The 20,193-nt window shown below is 55.2% G+C and overlaps 12 protein-coding genes across 12 annotated transcripts; 5 read left to right on the top strand and 7 right to left on the bottom strand.

Annotated features, from left to right (window-relative positions):
• Positions 1-19: 19 nt before the first annotated feature.
• Positions 20-2,738, bottom strand: L969DRAFT_51195 (uncharacterized protein; the record flags this gene model as incomplete). The annotated part of the gene is made up of 7 exons (XM_014711607.1): positions 20-382; positions 432-1,038; positions 1,088-1,190; positions 1,237-1,546; positions 1,593-1,789; positions 1,840-1,966; positions 2,013-2,738. 7 exons carry the CDS (start codon positions 2,736-2,738, stop codon positions 20-22), a joined length of 2,433 nt encoding a protein of 810 aa, XP_014567093.1.
• A 78-nt stretch (positions 2,739-2,816) lies between these two features.
• L969DRAFT_88976 (uncharacterized protein) lies at positions 2,817-6,418 on the top strand. Its single transcript, XM_014711608.1, has 3 exons — positions 2,817-5,052; positions 5,108-5,500; positions 5,550-6,418. Exons 1-3 carry the CDS (start codon positions 3,043-3,045, stop codon positions 6,000-6,002), a joined length of 2,856 nt encoding a protein of 951 aa, XP_014567094.1. The 5' UTR covers positions 2,817-3,042; the 3' UTR covers positions 6,003-6,418.
• L969DRAFT_88977 (uncharacterized protein) lies at positions 5,775-6,412 on the bottom strand. Its single transcript, XM_014711609.1, has 2 exons — positions 6,331-6,412; positions 5,775-6,281 (listed from the first exon to the last, which is right to left on the bottom strand). The coding sequence occupies exons 1-2, from the start codon at positions 6,397-6,399 to the stop codon at positions 6,027-6,029; spliced, it is 324 nt and encodes a 107-aa protein (XP_014567095.1). The 5' UTR covers positions 6,400-6,412; the 3' UTR covers positions 5,775-6,026.
• A 206-nt stretch (positions 6,419-6,624) lies between the features above and the next one.
• L969DRAFT_82732 (uncharacterized protein) lies at positions 6,625-7,713 on the top strand (the record flags this gene model as incomplete). Its single annotated transcript, XM_014711610.1, has 2 exons — positions 6,625-7,016; positions 7,068-7,713. 2 exons carry the CDS (start codon positions 6,625-6,627, stop codon positions 7,711-7,713), a joined length of 1,038 nt encoding a protein of 345 aa, XP_014567096.1.
• A 36-nt stretch (positions 7,714-7,749) lies between these two features.
• Positions 7,750-8,926, bottom strand: L969DRAFT_95613 (uncharacterized protein; the record flags this gene model as incomplete). The annotated part of the gene is made up of 6 exons (XM_014711611.1): positions 7,750-8,046; positions 8,097-8,176; positions 8,273-8,503; positions 8,545-8,618; positions 8,675-8,833; positions 8,895-8,926. 6 exons carry the CDS (start codon positions 8,924-8,926, stop codon positions 7,750-7,752), a joined length of 873 nt encoding a protein of 290 aa, XP_014567097.1.
• Positions 8,927-9,078: 152 nt separating this feature from the next.
• L969DRAFT_76781 (uncharacterized protein) lies at positions 9,079-10,138 on the top strand. Its single transcript, XM_014711612.1, has 4 exons — positions 9,079-9,435; positions 9,486-9,641; positions 9,690-9,975; positions 10,030-10,138. The coding sequence occupies exons 1-3, from the start codon at positions 9,087-9,089 to the stop codon at positions 9,815-9,817; spliced, it is 633 nt and encodes a 210-aa protein (XP_014567098.1). The 5' UTR covers positions 9,079-9,086; the 3' UTR covers positions 9,818-9,975; positions 10,030-10,138.
• On the bottom strand, positions 9,909-10,532 carry L969DRAFT_95615 (uncharacterized protein; the record flags this gene model as incomplete). Its single annotated transcript, XM_014711613.1, has 4 exons — positions 9,909-9,973; positions 10,028-10,213; positions 10,264-10,393; positions 10,452-10,532. The coding sequence occupies 4 exons, from the start codon at positions 10,530-10,532 to the stop codon at positions 9,909-9,911; spliced, it is 462 nt and encodes a 153-aa protein (XP_014567099.1).
• A 538-nt stretch (positions 10,533-11,070) lies between these two features.
• Positions 11,071-12,020, top strand: L969DRAFT_88981 (uncharacterized protein). The gene is made up of 2 exons (XM_014711614.1): positions 11,071-11,258; positions 11,309-12,020. Exons 1-2 carry the CDS (start codon positions 11,092-11,094, stop codon positions 11,979-11,981), a joined length of 840 nt encoding a protein of 279 aa, XP_014567100.1. The 5' UTR covers positions 11,071-11,091; the 3' UTR covers positions 11,982-12,020.
• L969DRAFT_88982 (uncharacterized protein) lies at positions 11,591-15,921 on the bottom strand. Its single transcript, XM_014711615.1, has 6 exons — positions 15,695-15,921; positions 13,742-15,640; positions 12,717-13,688; positions 12,591-12,660; positions 12,453-12,541; positions 11,591-12,405 (listed from the first exon to the last, which is right to left on the bottom strand). The coding sequence occupies exons 2-6, from the start codon at positions 15,593-15,595 to the stop codon at positions 12,073-12,075; spliced, it is 3,318 nt and encodes a 1,105-aa protein (XP_014567101.1). The 5' UTR covers positions 15,596-15,640; positions 15,695-15,921; the 3' UTR covers positions 11,591-12,072.
• L969DRAFT_76785 (uncharacterized protein) lies at positions 15,739-17,003 on the top strand (the record flags this gene model as incomplete). Its single annotated transcript, XM_014711616.1, has 3 exons — positions 15,739-15,990; positions 16,047-16,734; positions 16,780-17,003. The coding sequence occupies 3 exons, from the start codon at positions 15,739-15,741 to the stop codon at positions 17,001-17,003; spliced, it is 1,164 nt and encodes a 387-aa protein (XP_014567102.1).
• A 190-nt stretch (positions 17,004-17,193) lies between these two features.
• On the bottom strand, positions 17,194-18,920 carry L969DRAFT_95619 (glycoside hydrolase family 5 protein; the record flags this gene model as incomplete). The annotated part of the gene is made up of 4 exons (XM_014711617.1): positions 17,194-17,683; positions 17,735-17,837; positions 17,889-18,306; positions 18,360-18,920. 4 exons carry the CDS (start codon positions 18,918-18,920, stop codon positions 17,194-17,196), a joined length of 1,572 nt encoding a protein of 523 aa, XP_014567103.1.
• Positions 18,921-19,215: 295 nt separating this feature from the next.
• On the bottom strand, positions 19,216-20,007 carry L969DRAFT_51197 (uncharacterized protein; the record flags this gene model as incomplete). Its single annotated transcript, XM_014711618.1, has 6 exons — positions 19,216-19,332; positions 19,442-19,504; positions 19,558-19,592; positions 19,631-19,725; positions 19,787-19,819; positions 19,874-20,007. Coding segments are annotated over 6 exons (477 nt in total), but the record flags the coding sequence as incomplete, so codon positions are not given.
• Between the last annotated feature and the right edge of the window lie 186 nt (positions 20,008-20,193).

Below are 20,193 nucleotides of genomic sequence, written 5' to 3' on the forward strand. Positions count from 1 at the left end.
GCATTTGTACGCTGCGCGTCTACAATGCGATGCTTGAGACCTTGCCGCCCGGATTGTGCAGACCGGAACTGCCTATCTTGATTCTGGCCAGAATACCGGAAGGATCTGGCAGGCTGTTAGAGCGCTGTAAGTTGAACGAGCTGACCGCAGGAGAAGGCGGGTGAATGAAAGCGTCTGGTGTCAACAGATTCCTGCTTCCTGTCGGTGAGCTGACGGGGGACAACGTCGCGGCGTTAGCCTTTTCTGTTGATGGAACAGAAGGTGCAGGTAGCCAGAGGTATGCTTCTGCTGACCACTCGTACCAGACTTTCCGCTGAGTCGCGTCGGTCAATCTAAAGATGTGGACATCAACTTCGGCTCCAGCAGGGAGATACAGTGCCGTCTGCTCATTGCCTGTTAGCGCATATCATTGACGAACAAGATGAGCATACCTTGAGCGGGAAGAAGATGGGGAACCACGATAGCATGTCGCGGTCGACCGTATCTGGATTGATAGAGATCTCAACATCTTCGTAGAGCGTCGCTTCAAAAGCGCCGAAGAAGCCATGCATCGCGCCCGCCTGGGGTATATGGAATGTCAAGTGAGCTGATCTGGTATTGTGCGTGTTCGACAAGGGGAGACCTGAGGAATCGAGTACGAGACCATCTTGAGGATGGGCGAATGTCCACGCTGCTTGATACTTTTGCAGTCGTTTCTCGCCCTCTGTACGATCTGCCGACAGAACATGATAATTGTAAAATTGAACCACGTAGGGCGTCTCGGCAGGTCGTGTCTCGTTGCCGAGCACTTCTGCACAAAGTTTCGCAGTCGTCACCGGCGCAAGGAAGGCCGTGTACGATTCGGGGATTGAGATGCCATTCGGCTTGAGATGACGCATGACACCATCGAGGCATTCTGGCGAAAGTTCGTTATCACCAAAAGAGCCGAGTAGCTCAGAGACGATAATGTCAGCCTTGCAGCATGGCGAGAACGAGCGCATGTCCGCAAAGACGAGCTCGACGCGATCGCCCCATTCGAGCGCTTTCCTCTCTTGCAGACTGCGCCTCAGACTGTCAGTGAATGCTGATCAGAAGGCTCAAACCCTACATGACAAATGCGTTGGCGTTCTTCTCGACGGCGATGACCTTTATCGGCTTGCGAGCGCGATCGGCAGCTTTCAGCGAGCCATGCACGAGCGGCCCTCTTCCGGCTGCGCGAGACGTCAGCTCTGCGGAGTAATCAGCATCTCGTCCTACCTCCCACCACAAAGAGCACCGCAGGCTCAGAAGAACGTCTGTCCACCAGAGCACGATAGACTGCCTCTTCATATCGAGTGTACTTGATCGGATCTCGTTCGAAGCCAAGGTATGTTTCGGACTCGAGCTGATCGCGCAGAGGCTGCAGGGGCGCTTGGAGATAATCAAGGTAGGCTCCTGCGTATTGCTCTACTGGAGTTGGAGGCTCAACCTTTCGCGAGAGGAACCGCAGGTATTGCGCATACGCTTGCGGTCCACCCGTCTGATGCAGACCTGATCGGGTCTGTGAGAGCATGACGACTGGCTTGTACTGCTCGAGGCATCAGACATAGTACGCTAGGCCGAGAACGGCGTACGCGGAATATGTTCCTCAAGAAGCTCTGCGTCGCACGGCTAAGCACAGGGTAGCCTTTGGCGTTCGGAATGAAGCTGCTCGCGGGAAGAAAGATTGATTTGACAGGCTCTGCATTCCATCTCGACCACTGCTGCGCCTGGATCTGCTCTTCGACTGGTGTCTGAGGCGATGCTGGAAATGGGTACGAGAGATCCAAGCCTGCACACATATCAATCCAGGCACATCAGAAGCGAGGGAGCACCACGCACAGATCTGCAACCGTGATGAGTAGTCGCAAATCGACTGGATTGTGTGCCATGTAGACCATGCATCGTCCAGAGACTGAACTTTGCCGCCGTCTGGTAATCGGGCGAAGAGTGGTATTCGGACGACAATCTGCTTTATAATAAGCATGTGCTGCTGTTCAGTGCGGTCTGCTCACGGCAATGTAAGATGAAGCGCGCAAGACAGCATTGACAGAACGAGCATAGTCGGTCAGATAGCTCTGCCGCGCAGGTTCCAGAGAGGGCGCAGGCAAGACGATGCAAGTGACGTGCAAATGAGCGGCGTAGAGCACTTCTTGCTTGAGTGCCAATTCGGCGTCAAAGCGGATGCCTTCATTGACAGAATCAAGGGCGATGAAGCCCGAAGCGTGTGCAATGAGGTGACTGCTCTCTTCGACCCGTGTGACGTTCACCTCGCCACGCTGAAACGGACCACCGAGCCGCCACGTCTCGGCCTGTAGAGCTCTTTGCTTGTTATCTAGCTCGGGAGAAAGCGAATGTGACGGCGTAGAAAGACACATGGACTCCCATCTGGCCCGCCAGCTGGGGTTCGCAAGTGCGCAGCTAATCAAGTCATAATCCCTTTCTGCGGCTTTGCTGTCGGCTTGCACCAAGTCGTTGGTTCCATTCGTAGAGGCGGCTGCAGCAATACCGAGCGTGGATCTCACCAGAGACAGCAAAGGCGTTGATCTGTCGAGCTGAGGTGGTCCATAGCCAGCCCAATGATCACCTGGACGATAAGTGGAGGAGCTTGCGCTTGCAGCTGCACTGAAGCTCGCTCGGCCTGTCGGAGCTGGTTGCTGAGAGGTGGATGCAAGTGGAAGCTCTTCTTGACTCAGATGCAGAGCTATAGGCAGCCTTGCAGTCTGGCTGTCTGCTGCCATGCCGTCACTGTCTGCACGTCTGCGCCTTGCAGATCCGGCGATCTTCGGCGAGAACGCGACGACGACGCGCCTCCTCTGCTTCAGTCGCTGCTCATTCAGCCATCCACTCGTACTCGCACTGCGCTCGCTGGCTGAGCCTGGTGAGTCGCTGACGTCGCCGGACGGCGCAGACACAAGCGAGAGATCACAAAGGGGAAGCCAAGGCAGACAGGAACGGCAAATAACTCTGAATGCACTGAGCATAGAAGCTAGCTTGACCAGCACGCAGGACGCTTGCTTGTCCGTCTGACGCTCACGCAAAGGCATGCAATCATCGAGTGCGACAAGTTTGAACGATCTGAGCTCGTCGTCAGACCTGACATCGCCTCGCCTCCTTTCACATACCAACAAGATCTGCTTGGACAGCCCACCCAAGCGACCTAGCCGAGCGAACTCACGCACCGTCAGTACTGATTCCGCCGTCAGTCTCGTCGGCGGAGTGACACGCTCCCGGTCACTCTCCAGACGATCACAGAGCTCGAACAGCAACAAGATCCAAATCCCTCCCCTCGATCCTGCAGACCTGCAAAAGTTACGCAGAGTGCCGTCTTCGATACTCCTATCCGATACCAGTCTGCCCACCACGTCGACAAGCGCTGCACGAGACGGTTGGCAGAACGCCACGACGCGTGAAGCCATCAAGGGCAAAGTCGCAAAGGGTCAGCGTCAATTTGAAGGCGCGACTCCTCCTGCTCTGCCACATCGATCGCGTCAAGCTCGTCGCAGGAGCTCGACGAGCAGTTCAATCTCGACCAGCTCGATCGCCTCATTGGATTCGGCGCGTACAGACGAGGACGAATCTGCAGAGTTATTCGGCTCCGATCTCGTCTCTCGCGCCAGCTCGACGACGACCGCACCACCTTTCACGCCCCTAGACGCAAACTTCAATATCTCTCCCACACTCACCACGTCGAGCTCGTCAGCTTGCCTTACGGAAGCGACGCCTAGACCATCACATAGTGCGAGAATGGCTTCGCCTACTGAGCGCCGATCGATGGAAACGCTCAACAGTTCAGTCACACATGAAGACGATTTTGAAGATGCTTCTGCCCTCTCGCCACTTCCCTCTTCCCGAACATCTTTCGTTGACACACCGGCTACAGCTCACTTAACGGAGGAATTGTCGACGGCCAAACCTGCAGAACCTGCAGCAACGACTGTAGCGGCAGCTGAAGAAGGCTCGAGCGAGGAGGTGAAGAATCGCGACAGCGCTCATCAATTGCCTGTCATTCCTCATCATGCCAGCGGGCTGGCATCGTCAGTCTCTGCCTCAACTGACGATGCATCTGGCCAGAAAGACGGACTAGCTACAGACCCACTGCATGTCAAACAAGCAGATGTAAGGAGACAAAGCACCGATTCTGCGCCGCCAATCGCCGCGGACACACTGCATTCGCTCCCCAATGGTATTGCTGACGCAGCGCTAGCACACCAGGCTTTCGACCTCGCAGAGCCCGAAACGCCCTCAGATGCCGTGCCCACAACGAGCTTTTCAACCGAACCCATGACAGCAGTCTCTCTGAGCTCTATCAGTGTAGGCGAGTCCGCCAGGCCCGTCAGTATAGAGACAGTGCTCGTCAGGCCAACGCAGTCAGACGCAGAATCGACACCTGTCGGTCTATCCGAGGTGAAGCTCAGCAGGCGAGAAACCGTGAGAAGTTCGATCGACACAACTGCAGCGACTCAAGCGACCTTTGACGAGCTGTCGCCTACCCAACGAGAAGAATTGGAGACGCCAGGCACGACGTATGACTTTCTCATCCAGCGATTAGAGTCGCAGAATGCTTTGCTCGATCAGGATCCCAAGGCAAAACACCAGACTGTCTTCCCGCCGGAAGAGATCAAAGAGAAGCTTGCAAAGGCTCACGTCGAGGCGATACCGAGGGGCGAGGAAGTGCACATTGATTGGGATTTCTGGGGCGCCGTCACCTCGGACTATGAATCGGTTGCGCGCAATCAGCCTCGGGAGCTGTCCAAGGCGATACAACGAGGCATTCCACCTGCTCTTCGAGGACTTCTATGGCAGCTCATGTCTGCTTCGAAGGATCCCGAGCTGGAGCGCGCTTATGCTCACTACCTACGGCAAACATCAACGCACGAAAAGGCAATCATGCGAGATCTCAATCGAACCTTTCCTCAGCACGAGTACTTCAAAGACGTCGATGGCGTCGGGCAAGAGAATCTGTTCAATGTCGTCAAAGCGTACAGTCTGTACGACGAGGAAGTCGGGTACTGTCAAGGCCTACCCTTTGTCGTTGGCCCTCTACTGCTACAGGCAAGCTCTGAAGATGCCATTCGATTGCATTCGCTGACACGTCAGATATTGACAGATGCCAGACGAAGAAGCATTCTGCGTTCTCGTCCGACTGATGAAGTCCTATGATCTACGATCACACTTTACGCCCAACATGCCCGGTCTGCAATTGCGATTGTTCCAATTCGACCGTTTACTGGAAGAACTGCTGCCCACAGTGTTTATGCATCTGCTTCGGCAAGGCGTCAAGTCGAGCATGTACGCCTCGCAATGGTTCCTGACGCTCTTCGGCTACCGTTTTCCGCTCGAGCTCGTCTCTTCCGTCATGGATCTCGTATTTGCGGAAGGTGTCGAAGCCATCTTCCGCTTCGCCGTCGCGCTTATGAAGAAGAACGAGGAAAAGTTGCTCAAGCTTGACTTTGAAAGGCTCCTCGACTTCCTCAAGGCGGATCTCTTCGAGAGCTATTTGGTACGTCACATCTCACGCTTCCGTCACGAGATCTAACGCGCGCGAGCAGGATCCCAAGATGATCGACAATCATGAGCATGATGCCATCAGGTATAGAGCATACGAATTTGTTCGCGAGGCGCTACAGATCAAGATCACGCCTCATCTGCTCGACACTTTTGCATCCGAATGGGAAGCGCAGTTGCGACAACAGAATGCTCATTCTATCGAAGTCGAGCAGCTGCGAGCTATCAATGGCAAGCTATCGAACCAGGTCAGGAAGCTCGAAGCAAGTCTGGCGCAGATCAACGAGGAACATTGCGAACTCGTCAAGGAGCTCGTGATGGCCAAGCTGGGTCGCGAAGAGGTAGAAGAGGTACGCCCTCTTGTCGAGCTGCTCAAAGCCGCGAGTCTGACCTGCGTTTTTTCGGCAGGAATTGGTGCGTATCAAGTTGCTTTACGCCGAGGCGGTACACGCGCAAGCCGAGGCGATGGTGCACACTCGTTCTGGTTAGATCAGTGAATTGTTGTCGTGCTGCATAGTCTTTCATAGAGGACCTCTAAACTTGTGATCGTTCGGCAGCTGCCCGATGAGCGAGCTGGCGTTGCTCAAAGTGCGCAAGTTCCGCTTGCCGAGCGCCAGCAGGGCTTTCGCCTTTTCCATGTCTGACTCGTCTCTATGTCGATCGAAATCATGTCTGACCCATTGGACTGCCTCTATGCGAGCTTGCCTATCCCCTAAGCCTCGGGTCGAACGAATGTAGGCTCTATACAGCGATAGAACCTTGCCCCGGTTGAGGAACTATGCAATCTCGTCAGTCTCGCAACAGAGCAGCTGTCAGCGTTCATACATAATCAAGTGACCGGAAGGGCGCTGTCGGACGGACCTGACGAGCACGCAAGATGAGTGCAATGTGCATTGGCCAGCTATGCACTTGACGCCGAATATCCGAGGGATGGTCTCATCAGCCGCGGAAGCGATGCGCTGAGTCGTCTCGCGCGAAGACTTACCGTCGGCTATTCTTCACATATGCCATCTGACTCACCCTCTCCCCTGCTTAGTGAGCGCAGCAACCTATATAAGCCCTCTATGTAGCTCTTCCTCCGCGATCTCGTCGTGCCTGACACAGGATAGCAAGAAGAACATGTCGGAACAGAACAAGATCGCCCTTGTCACAGGCCTGACGGGCTTCGTCGCCACAGAGATAGCCCTACGCTTCCTACAAGCAGGTTATACCGTCAGAGGAACCGTTCGCTCGACGGCAAAGGGCGAAGCATGGAAGTCGCTCGAGCCTCAAAAGCAATACGGCGATCGCATCCAGCTTGCCGTCGTTCCTGATATGCTAGCAAAGACGGCCTACGTAGAGGCAGTCAAAGGCGTCAGCGTGTTTTTGCATGTCGCTTCACCCATTCCAGACTTTGCCAAGCCGAGCACGGACCATGAGAACGTCTTGATCCGGCCAGCCATCGAAGGCTCTCAAAATGCATTATATGCCGCTCTTGGCGAGCCGACAGTCGAAAAGTTCATACTAACATCGTAGGTCCCTTCGATTTGAACGGCGGGAAGAGTTGACTGATGCCCAGCTAGATCGACTGCTGCATCTCAGAGTCCGGCAGTCTATGGCGATGCCTCGAAATGGATCTCGCCGCAGACGTGGAATCCGACTACCTACGAGCAAGCAATCGACCCTCAGATGCCCGCAATGCTTGCCTACGCCGCTTCAAAGGCGCTCGCAGAAAAGGCTTTCTGGCAAGCCGTCGAGACGCAGAAGGCTCACTTTGAGGCTGTCGCAATCTTGCCTGGCATGGTCTTTGGACGCTCCCATAGTCCGGTAGCAGATCCCAAGAAACCCATCACGGGCACGAATGAGATGCTCTACAATAATTCGTTCAAGACTGATGGGGATCCTGCAAGCCCACTTTCGCGAACGTTTGTGTCGGTCAAGGATACCGCAGAAGCACATTTCCAGGCCGCTGTACGACCTGGAGTCAATGGCAAACGACTCGTTGTGGGCTCACTTGGCTCGCCCGATCGCTGGATCGCAGCATTCAAGCAGCACTTCCCCGAGCGTCAATTTCCTCACCTACCGGCTGACTACGAGCCTGCGCCTAGCATTCAGATCGATAGCAGCGCTACGGAACAGGTCCTCGGCTTCAAGCTGGAGACGCTTGAGGAGACTGCGCTCGAGGCGGGTCGATACTTTCAGGATGTTGTTGAGCAAGCTCCGCCATAGGCTCGAGCGCGTAAAATACAACAAGCGTGCCAGTAGCTAGTGTTCTCCCGAGGTAGATGCATACTTATCTCGCAGAGTCTCTTGCCCTCCAAAGCCTCCCTCGTAAGGATTGCTGCCATCTGTCCTGAGATTGCGAGACCTTGCTTCTTTGGCCTCTGCAACAGCTATATTGCTGACTAGCGTCGTTCGGGAGATGTACCAGCCGCCCATGACGCCCGAGAGCAGCCCTGCTAAGGTCGATGAGTTCCTCGAGAGCTTCAGCATTCGCAGGCCAATGAAAGCTGTGAGGAAACCGGCGCCTGTGCCCCATAGCACGCCGTCGAGCTGCGCATCCTGTGATCTAGCATGAGCATCTTCGAGGGGCAAGGATGGGCTTGACGCACTCTGTTGGCTTTACCAATTTGCTCTAAGCTCAGCGTCGTCTGCGTGGCCGGCTTGGGAGTTGCAAAGACGCTCATATCGACTGGTGCAGCAACGCGTCATTGTGTCAGCCTGGATGGCTCGAATGATCACGAGCCAAAGCAGGCCCGGATCGGCTTACGATGGCCAGCAAGCAGACAGACAAAACTCATTCGCATGCGAGCATGGCATGGCGAGGTAAAGGAGGCAGGCAAAGCAGCCCAAAGTGACGTTAAAGGTGAATGCAATGCAGATCTGTACAGGAACAGCCCTGTCCTGTCGGGCATAAGACCTAGCGTAGCGACCAGACTAGGCTTCTGTATCGAAAGCGAATATATGCAGTGCGTGCAGAGAGGGATCAAGTCCGAAGTCCGACCGGGGGCTTCGCTTACTTGGGCGTGGTGGTCATGATGGGACCGTATCCGTTCTCACGGCGGACACGAGCACGGGCTTGCTCGATCGTCTCTTGCTTGTAGTTTCGTCGGTACGATCGACTGGCCGGGTTACTGTCGATAGCCATGCATGAGCCTGGATCGGACAGAGGAGTCAGGTTACGACGGACATGAGTTCCATATCTGCGCGGGGGGGCTTCTTCTCGCCTGCCCACTTGGTCGTGACGAAGTATCCACCGACGCAGAAGATACCGCCGATGATCAGCGCGAGCGGGTAGACTGCAGGATCCTTCTTGGCCGCTCTGGCGAAGTTGGCCGTGGCCTTTTGTCTGTACATCGAGTAGGACGATCAGCGAGTGCCATCGTCGTACTGTGACAGTCTGGACGTACGCATCGATGCCTCTGGCTGTGTCTGTGCTCATCTTGTGTGTGTAGAGTTCCGACTTGGTGGAGGGAACGAGTCAGCTGCTCGCGTCTCGATCGTCGGCTATGACGATGCAAGACCGTGAGAGATTCTTTGAACACGTGTCGAGTTGGCACGTGCCCATTTGCCATCAACTCCTCTTGTCCGTCACCTGCCAGATGATCATTCTTCTTGCTCTGCTCAACGTCCACTTTGCTCTAGCTGTGCTCGGCCATGGTGATGCGATGCAGCAATACAATCTCGTCTGGCAAGGCACCGCGATTTGCACCATTCCAGCTTCCATGAGCACCACCCAACCTCTTGGTGAGCGTCAAGGAATCGAGACAGACATCAGCTATGCCACGATCATTATCGATCCTATCCGTCTAGATGAAGGCTACGAGTGTCGCATCACCGTACCATGGGGGAAGCCAGGCCTGACTTGCACGCTCAAGACGGTAGAAGTCGTGAAAGATGCTGTCGAGTATACTTTCGTGCTCGCCAACCCGATCCGCCCTTTGCCCATCGGTCCGACGGATCCGATGCGAATAAGGATGCCGACTGACGGTGGCAAACAGTGATGGAGCAATACGAAAGATGTTGCAGAGCAAAGTTTTATCACACCGTCATTGTGACTTACCCTACGCGACTGATCAAGGCTGTGAACTGCGAAGCTTTTGTCAACTGCAATGACAAGATCAATCCGGTCTGTCATATGGACTATCCTCTACCGAGTACGCCGGCTCCATCTGTTTTGCCTGCAGAAGCTCACAGACGAGCAGTGAGTGATCGCTGCGTGGTAATTAGCCCCGAAGACGCCAGATGCTTACTGGGCGAGGTTCCGTCACATCCTTCGTCGGCGGGTCAGGCGATGCTTTCGACAAAAGAGCCTCACATCACGCTGCAGTAGCTAGATCGATCGAGCGACGTCGGGAATTGATGTACATTCATGAGCCTAGCCATGGACATGTATTCTTTGCAGGATCTACGGGACAGATGGTCTAGCGATCGACAGAGAAGAGACAGAAGCCAAGATCGGTCAACTGACTCTCGCAACGGTATCTGACTGTACGGACCTGTGTGAGCGTTGTATTCGTAGCAGCAAACACGAAAGACTTGCCTGGCGGTGCGTAGAATAGTGCGCAAAAGTCTGGCTTGGGAGGCATGCCAGGCGGTGAGGTGGCTTCGCATAGTAACTCATATCGACACGGTCCTTCGGTAATGAGTCGATCAGGCCAGCCTACTATGATTGCTTGGATCGCCTGAGGTCTACAGCACTGGTACATCTCGGGCATGCCTTCGCCTGCTGGCCAATAGATTCAGTCTGCGAATTCGCTCAGGCGCGCAGTGTCAGACCAGGCGGGACCTCTGGAAATCCTGGAATGATGAGATCGAAAGCGATATCTGCACGGTCGGGCGTTCGTACAATCTGGACAGGCTGACATTTGGCTTCGGTACCCGGTCGTCTGTCACTGGGCAGCGGTTCCTGCCTCAGGATGATGAGATGATTGACGATACTGTGCGCAGTGCAGCAAAGGACTGACGCATCGCCAGCCGAGTGCATATGCTGTTGGAGAGAGATCGACCTGAACTCGGGTAAGATGTGAGGAGAATTGATAAGACATCCCGTCAGGAAATTCGTGGCTCTGAGTCCAGGGGATCGTGCAACGCGCTCGACCCTCAAAAACTGGCAAGTAGACTTGATGATCGCTCGGAAGGGGCGCACCAGCGCGTGTGAAAATCAGCGAGATGAAAAGACCGAACAGCAACATGATCGCGATGACCGGTTCTGCGTCGATAGATTTAGATATCGATGAGGAGCACGCTTTGGCGCGCGATAAGAGGCGGCGTAGAGGCAGGCTTCAACGATCGACTACGTCACTGATAGGCATGTAGTGCCGGTGCGTGAAGTTCCAGAATAAATGTCGAGCAAGAGTTTCAGTCATCTTGCCATGACTGCATGACGATTGCGGTTCCCGTTGCTTTCGCGGGTCCCCATTGGCCGACAAGCCGAGCCGTCGAGGCACTGATTTCCCGAGATCAGCGACTACTGAGAGAATGTTCGTGCGATGATGTGATGCCCAGCCGAGCCGAGCGAGACGAGGAGTGAAGACGTCATCGTCGCCATGACTCGCTCCGCAGATTTACGCGACGACGAGGACTCTGTCTTGCACCTCGTCGACGATGTCGTGGTCCGCCGTCAGGGAGCGCGAGCATGATCCGAGCTCGATCCAAGCATGCTGGCTAGCCTCGCTGGACGAGTACCATTCTCACCATCCTGTCGCTTCGACGAGCAAGCTGCCCGACGTGCGCAACCTCTCACCGAGCCAACAACGACAGATCTCATCCTTGTCAGTCCCCTTCTCTGCTGTGCTTGAGTGCTCTTGACTCAGCCGAACAGGTGGTTCATGGATGCTGCCGATCTCGAGCAACTCAAGGCGCTCGATGAAGCTGAGAAAGCTGCAAAAGAGTCCAAGACGGTCGAAAAGGGCAAGATGAAGCTCATCATGGACGATCTGGCCAACATGGACTGGGATGATGCAGACTACTGGGGAGAGGAAGACGCTGGCAGAAAAGAGGGAGACGAGGTAGAAGAGGAGTATGAGGATGAGGAGATGGTCGAGGAACAAGACCCGCAGGAACAAGAGAAACCCACAGAGCAAGAGCAGCAGGGCACGGTCAGCAGCAGCAGCAGCAGCAGCAGCGAAAACAGTGGTAGCAGTAGCAGTAGCAGTAGCAGTAGCAGTAGCAGTAGCAGCAGCAGCAGTGACAGTTTGAGCAGCAGCGCATCAGACTCAGAGTCAGATTCAGACAACGCTGCGACTTCGAAGCCGACAAGTGTCGCGACATCAGAGATGCCCAGCGCTGCCACTCCACCGACGCAACCGAGCACAAAGCGCAAACGCTCACCTGGGGTCGCCAAGCCAGAGGCGACACGACCTGTGCCGCCGGCGCCAGCGCAGCCTGCTGCAGTCGATCCTTATCTGCAAGCCATGAACCAAGCATGGTATGCTGCCGGCTATGCGACAGCTCTGTATCAGTTGCAGCAGCAACATCAAGGCAAGACGGCCTAATGTTTGCACACAGACAGTACCCGATTGCATTACAACCTCATTTTGCGTGCGAGAGGAGTAGAGTACACTGCTAATCACAGAGGGTAGGGTATTATTCGTCGTCGAGATCTTCGTTGTCGCCCCAATTCAGGTATTCGCCGTACGCAGACGGCCTGTCGCCCCTCACGAACGCTTCAAACGTTCGCTTGATGACTGCCGACCAGCTGAGATCGCGATCATCTTTGGTCACATCATCATCGTAAAGCTCCTGCTCTGTAAACGTCGGCGGTGTCAGACTCGAGTTGACTGCGCCCGGCTTGACATCTTGGCCTGCTACCGATGCTTTCCTCGCTGCCAGTGCTTTTTCGCGAGCGCTCCGCTCGCTCGATCGGAAGCGGGCGCCGAGATCAGGCCAATTCCTGCTAGCATCAAACGGCAGCCACCACTGCTCGAATGTCAGCGATATGCGAGCCGACGGGAGATGAGACGCACAAAGTTATGGTAATGTGACGAGTAGGCGCCTCTGAAGAAGCCGTCGAATCCAACGATGATTGGCGCAGCGTTTGAGTCCTTGGGCGGATCTGCGACTGCTGCTCAGTCCGTTCATGCAAGGTAAGCAGGAAGACTCACCGAAGAATTCCTCAAACCGCTTGAGGTAAGGAAAGACTGGTCGATCTCGCTGGAAGTATTCGGTGTTGAGCTAAAGGCCCGCGACCGATCAGCCAGCTATCTTTGCTCTAGTCCACCGATACGTACCCAAGCAGGATCAAAGAGAGCGTCCGGCAAACGCAGCAAAAGCTCCTCGACGCTTGCATCTTTTGTGTAGCGAGAGATCGTCATTGGATGGAAATCGAGTCCGTTGGCAAGTGCGCTCTTGAACAAGAAGCTGCCCAAAGCGCTATTGCGCCCTAGCTTGAGCACTGCCGTATTGTATTTTTCCAGCCGGCTCCATCGATACGCAAAGTTGCCTCGCCATCCCCAGATCTCCTCCCAGTCGCGGAGCAGCAGCGTATCGGCGTCGAGATAGACGCCGCCAAATCGATGACAGAGCACGAATCGAGCCATGTCGGACAAGACGACCGTCAGACGATCATAGTCGCTCGACGAAGCAGATCCCAATCGCTCAAAGAGCTCATCTTCGCCAGACTTTTTGACAGCAATCTTAGAGCTCGCACCACTCGTCGTATTGTCTTTGTACTCGACCTGGACATCTTCCCCCTCTTGGACATCCTCGCGATCGCTCATCTTGACGTCGATCACTGCGTCCGCCTCGTCCTCTTCTTGGACTGCGACCTTTTCTGGCGTCGTGGGAGAAGAGCCATACTTGACGCCGCCCGAATTGAACAGCTGAAGCCGTCGCCAGCTGCTTCTCAGCTCTGGAATGCCGTCAAGCTGCTCGGTTGTGTTCCATAGCTGGAATCGGATGACATCGCTGAAGCGCGGATGCAAGAAGGGCGCCGACCAAGGGTTGCTCTTCAACGAAGCGAGCATTTGCGACTTTGCAGCTGGATTGGGCACGGAAGCAGCGGGGCCGGGATTGATCCAGATCCACATCTGCGGTCTGCACACTCGGCTCAAAAAGTCTTCTCGCTCGTGCGCATACTTCTCTTCGTCTGAGCGATACTTTGCCGACGAGGGATGCGGTATGTGAAGGCCGAGATTCTGGGTGAAGAGGAAGCTCAGTAGTGCTGCATAAGGCTTGTCTGTGAAAGGTCCAGCCCAGAAGACCTATCAAGATTATAATGTCAGCCGGAGTAGAAAGGTAGTCTGCAGATACTTGCATGAAAGATGCGCGGATTATCGGGATCACACATAGGGTCAGCAGTAGGATGCGTCGGATGCGGTTTCGCATCAATGCCAAAACCAACACGCCGTCGCTTCGGATGCCGCGGTAGCTCGACCGGCGCATCAGTATCTTTGGCTAGCGGCCGCTTTAACCGAGTGATAGAGGTATGCGAGAAGGGGGCAATGTGACCGAGCGAAGCCATGATATCGTCCGGCTCATACGTCTCTGCCGATTCGCGATCGTCATGCTCATCAAGAGCATCTGTAAGCTCTTGCTCGAGATCCGCCTCTTCCGTGTAAATATGACGCCATGCTTTCGCTTGACCTCTTCGTATTTGCTTGTGTGGATCAAGTTGACCGCCCGCCCGCAATATCTCTAGACAGTCACGGACGTATTGATTCGTTGAGAAGTCACAGTAATCCATGACGATATCGAGATCGAGGATGCTGTCTAAGGTAGGTCTGGGCGGATAAGCCGAGGCTAACAGAGACTTCTTCTCTTGTGCCGAGGTGACAATATCGATATACTGGCGCGTCGGGCCTACGGGCTGTATACTGTGATGCTCGACAATCTTCTGAGGTGTTCTGTTGACGTCTGAAGTCTGCACTGAATTGTCCTTTGATCGGGAGCCGAATGCATCGTCATCGTTGATGACACGGGGCAGACTCGGATTGGTGAGTCTTTGCGCCTGAGCGTGAGCAGCGCCAGCAACGACGACAGATGTATTGGCTAGCGCAAGCGCCACGAAAGGCGGCATCCTTCGCCTGGAAGGGTATTGTCCTTTCTGGATCTCCCACGCCCAGATTCGCGCAATGTCTTGCCTGTCCATCACTAGCGTAGAGGGCTCGCCTTGGAAGGGCAGATTCATGTTCTGGAATCGATGAGACGAGCGTAACCGCTTGATGAAGAAGACGAGCAGCAGGATGATCAGAATGATGTAGGCCCAGGATTTCAGCCGGGCTATTAATCGTTGTCGAGGCGTTCGAGGATAGACGGGGCCTCCATTGGCTGCAAATGGTCGATGATGCAGGTAGTCCTTGTTCATACTGTCCTTCCGCGCTCCGCCACCTGACATGCGGAGCGTCGCCCGTGCGAGTGGCGCGGGCAACAAGAGCTTCAGAACTCTTCGTTGCTGTGTGAACGGCACAGGAATATAGGCCGGCAGAACGTAAGGATGCAGAGATCGAGTGAGCAGGGCAAAAACGCCTGTTGGCGCACTCGAGACGGACGTCGCTAGCCTCGCTCTCGGACCCACATCGTCCAATAAACCAGCTTTTCGTGAACTTCCGTTCATCGAGTGACGACTGCTCCGCGATACGCTGGAGCTAAGAGGAACGTCGAGGGCTGAGTGACCCATGGGCGGGCTGGGCGGCCTTGATCCGTACGGCTGATGTGGATAGAGTTTGCTGCTCGAGCCAACGCTGAACAGGCTAGAATCTGCCTGGAAGCTGTGGCGCCCGTCTGAGCCGTAGCCTGATACATCGCCGACGGAGCTGGCAGCGCTCGAAGTACTACTGGCCAGGCCGGATGGTACCCTCGAATGCGATTCGCCCGAATGACCGTATTCACTGTGCGCGTTGTAATACTGCGCATACGCATGCGTACCGTTCATCGCTTGCTTTGAAGAGGATGCAGACATGAGGGGCGGGCTCGAGACCGTGCTCTCGCCTGCCGAGTCGTCTGCACTGCTGCCGTTGCTACTAGGTTGAGCTGCAGCGTGGCTCACGAGGCCAGAGGAGCCCGATCCCGTGGCCTGGCTGAGCTGTCGTGTCAGTGGACTAGAGGAGATAGGTCCTGTCCCATTGGCTGCTGGTTGCCCATCCTGCGCATTCGGATGATGCCGCTTCATCGCTATGGGTCGTAGCTCAGCTCGAGCTGTCTCTCGTGGCCGCTGCTGTCGCGACACTCGCTCAGCTCTGCATCCTCGACCTACGCTTCGAGCTCGTACCTGCTGCTAGCCGTATGGCTTCGCGGCTATCGGTCAGGAACAGAATGCAGAGAGCGTGGTCGACAAGTCGCCAAGCAACGCAAGGTACCCTGTCTTGCGTCAAGGGCCAGGCGCCCTCGTCGATGAGTGTCTCGACAGCCAAGATCAGATCCGTCGGCTCAGCGTCCGGACTAGCTCATGCGAATGCAGCCTACACTGGCTCCGAGACGGCGTGCAACACGAGCGACTTGACACGGAAGGCTACGCGCGCCATCAACGGGGAAATTGCGTGCCAGGATGATTGGCAGGGCGTGGAGGTGTAGCCAGCACGGTTGTTCGCTCAGCACGCCATCTCCTCCACGCGAATCGCCAGCAGCTGCGTTGCATGTCGGCGCAACAGCGATTTTCGGTCGCCAAAGAGGGCCAAGTAGACTATCACCGATTCGCCGACGGCCAAGCTGCTCAGACTGCCAAATCACACTCTGGCGCAGAGTACATCACCCTCTTCTCGTCGCCCTTCTGTCCTTTCGTGCAACGTGCCTGGGTCTCGCTCGAGCACTCTGGCCTGCCGTACCACCTGACGGAGGTCGACGTCTATGCGAAGCCGGACGAGCTCATGCAAGTCAGTCCGAGAGGGCTTGTACCTGCTGTACGGTTGAACGAGCCCGACGGACCACCTCGTGGCATTGCCGAATCGACAGTCATTCTTGACTACTTTGAGGAGACAGCGGCAGCTGCAGGCAAGCCGACTCTGCTGCCGGCTCTACTCAACGCGCACTCGATCAACGATGTGCTCTATCAGCGCTCTGTGGCGAGATTTGCAGCCGACCAAGTCAACAGGCACTTCATACCTGCTTTCTATCGTGCACTGCAAGCCCAAGAGCCAGAGAAGCAGACCGAGGGCAGAAAGGCACTCTCTGAAGCTTTCGAGAAGCTGACGAGCATGCTCGCCAAAGCCTACAAAGACGAGCAAGACGCAATGACAAAGCCAGACATGAGCGCAGTCGGTCTCTATGCACCCAATGGCACGCTCGGCTACGTCGATGTTCATATTGTACCCTGTAGGCTCGCCTGTATAGATCAAGATCGAGCTGACCTCGACGCAGGGGTGTTCCGCTGTACGAACGTGATGAAGCACTACCGCGACTTTACATTGCCTTGCGACGACGCTGCCAAGAGCTGGCTGGATCGACTGCTATCGCACAAGAGCGTGCTTGCCACTTGCTCGAGCGAGAAACTCTACCTGGACTCCTACGCTCGATACGCCGAGAACCGGCCGAACACGTCCCAAGTCGCCAACTCGACCAATGCAGGATCAGGCTTACCATAGCGGCCGCACCACACGTTGCCAGCCCGTATATGACCCGCAAGTAATTTTACAGAATGCATGTGACCCGTGTGACAAGATACAAAGTACGAGCGCGCTAGCGCTGAAATGCGAATGTCCATCGATCTGCCCTTGTACTTCTATACACCTTGTATCTGGCTCAACGTTCTATGTGGTATCCGTGTTCGCCGATCTAGCTGAAGCTGCGACGCTTCTTGGCAGCGGCAGATGCAGACACAACGGGTGCATCGGTCGTCAAACCTGGGTCGGCCGCCGCAATCGCAGCTGCCGTTGCGTTCTGATTGCCGGCCAACGACCAAGCTTCGTTGGGATCAGCACCACAAGGTGCGTTGAAAGACGCTATGTACGCTTGCGTCGACTGTCCATTGACAGCGGGTATCGCACCATTTGCGAGCATGGTGAGGAAGCTGTATTGGCTGATGTCTGTACCATCGAGTTGTGGCGATACCGTGCGCAACGACCAGAAGACCGACCCGCCCGACCAAGCCCACGCGCTGGCTTGCGCCTCGTAGAATTGAGTCTCGAAGGAGCTGGTCGTGACCCCGCTGGTGAGTGACCATTCGGTCACAGCGACTGGGACGGGGTAGCCAACGTAGCCCTTTGCGTCATTGCAGACCTGCGCGATGATGTCTGTCGTATCATTCTGCAACGGGAAGTTGCCACTGTCCGGATCAAGGGTCAGATGGGTCAAGCAGATATCTACAGGAACGCACGGATATGGGTGGTCTTCGAGCATCAACAGTGAGGGATCTTTGCCGTTGACGAATGGCTGCCAATAGACCAAGTGATTCTCGGTATCAACGAAACCATGGTGGACTGCCGACACGAGTCAGCAAGTCAAGCAAACGTCTGACAAACCGCGCCTACATTGCATAGGAATAGGGTAAGAACCAGTAGAAAGCGTCGCATAGGATCTTTCGTAAAAGCCCTTGAGAATCTCGAAGTTGGCTTGTGAATAGGGTCTCGGTTCATTGCAGACTGCTAGAGCGGAGATGATGCTTCGGTAGGGGTTGTTGATGATGAATGCCTGAGCAGCAGCAACGGTCTGATCGCCTCGGATCTGCTCGTCTGGGTGCCAGAAGGTTGGATTGGTGTTGTTGTGGCCAGAGTACTGATCTGTAGTTTGTGCGCCTGGCATGCCGTGCAAGTCAATGATGGCGTACATCTTGCGTGCGTATAGATATCCGAGAATGCGGTTGATCTGATCAAGCTGGCCTGCCATGGACAGGTAAGGCTCGCCAGCAACGGTAGGAATCAAAGCCCAGAATCCAACCGGAATGCGGACCTATCATCAATGAGATCAGCGATTTCACTCGGGAGTCGTATGATGCTACATACAGTGTTGATACCGTTCTGGCTCAGCGTCTCGATATCGTCTTCGGTGACCCAAGTGTTCCAGTGCTCAAGGAAGATAGCAGACGCATTGGAGACTTGGGAGGCATCCCATTCGTCCCAAGCATTGGCACCGAACGTATTGACGAAAGCTTGCTCATTCATCCATCTCTCCATTACGAGCCAATTGCCAAGCGCAACGCCAAGCATCTTGTTCGTCGGCGAGAGCCAGTCCCATCGTGCCAAGTCAGGCACCGTAATGTTGAGCTGACCGTCGACATGTGCAGGTGTGGCGGAAGCAGATGCTGCAGACGAGCTAGCACTGGACGAAGAGGATGATCCCGAGCTCGAGGTTCTGGTGCCTGAGGATGAACTTGATGATCCGCCAGAGGCATCGTTGGCCGAGCTGATAGACTGCGTCGAAGAATTCTTGTTTCTCGTCAGACCAACGCCCAAGCCAACGCCAAGTCCGACGGCAACAATGAGGGCGAGCGTCAGTAGACTGATGACCCAACAGCGAGTTCTGTTATTGCGCCTCTGTACCGATGATCTCCTTGCCACGACCATCTTGATGGCTTATGTTGTGAGTGTGCGACACGACTGTCGTGCCTGAGCGAGCCTTGACCTGCTTGTGATTGTTCTATCGAATGACCGAAAAAGTAGGGCGTTGCGACGCGAAAAACAAGGGCACCGCCACTTGACATCGCGAAAATATCAAAAGCGATCGCCGGGCACTTTCCCCATAGTCTCGCGAGAAATGCTCCGCACTTGAGAAAAGCAAGTTCATATGCATTCCACTGCAGGCAGGGTGGATTGTGTTCAGATCACCTACGCCCGACATCAGCTGCGATCCAGTGAGGCTTCATCGGACGCACATGTTGGCTTGGATGCCGATGACACCGCAGGCGTTACGACCGCCAGCATTGCCGGTCTTGAAAGATTCTTCATTGCCTCCCTTGCCCAGGTCATCCGTGCCAGCCTGTGAATGCATCAATTAGGCAGGATCGGCAAGTGACAAGTCAGACTTGCATGACTGCAATGCAAAAGTCAGTATGTCAGGTAGCTGAATGCTACAAGCCTCACATGACCACTGTGCGTCCAATGATGGACTGAGGTCCAATGAGCGAGATGTGTTTGTCTGAAAGGTTCAGCTGCGCATCAGATGTAAGCTCCAGGAATACAAAATAGTGCGGTAGAGGCTCACGTTGACTACGCCAGAGCCGTCCGACTTGACATTTCCTACCAGCCATGCTGCGCGTCAGCAAAAACTCACGCACTGAGGGGCTGTGACTTGCCAAGATCACCGACATGGCGCTCCGAGCCCTCTGGGCCGCCATGCTTCTTATTGTGCGGGTTGAAGTGAGGTCCTGCTCTGCACAGGCGAGCATCCTCATGAGCCCGCTGAAGCCTGCCCACAGCGAACGTGCACGCACGATACGCAACCGTTGCTGTTGTCGCCGAACGCACTGTCGTCATAGCGTCATCAGCAATAAGGAGCGCGGGTCCAGGCTGAGACGTACTGGATGTGGAATCCTCTCTCGGCATTGGCATCGTTGCCTGCGATCTCGCCGGTCACCTTGACAGGCGAGTTCTCGTCCGATTGCTCGAAATAGACCACGCCAGAAACCTTGCTATCACCTGCAAGACAAGACACGAGCCAGTCAGCATATTGCCTCGGAGTAGAGCCACCGCTCTAGCAGCAGACGGGCGAGTTGCGAGGCTTCGTACGTGAGCGCAGATGAGCTACAAGCAGCTCATGAGATCGACTTGCCCTTGAGAACTGCGATTGCCTTGACCATATTGAGAGAGAGACTGATGTCGACCAAGCTTTCAAGGTTCG

This window comes from Mixia osmundae (genome assembly GCF_000708205.1).
Source record: "Mixia osmundae IAM 14324 unplaced genomic scaffold scaffold_7, whole genome shotgun sequence".
NCBI classification, from domain to species: domain Eukaryota; kingdom Fungi; phylum Basidiomycota; class Mixiomycetes; order Mixiales; family Mixiaceae; genus Mixia; species Mixia osmundae.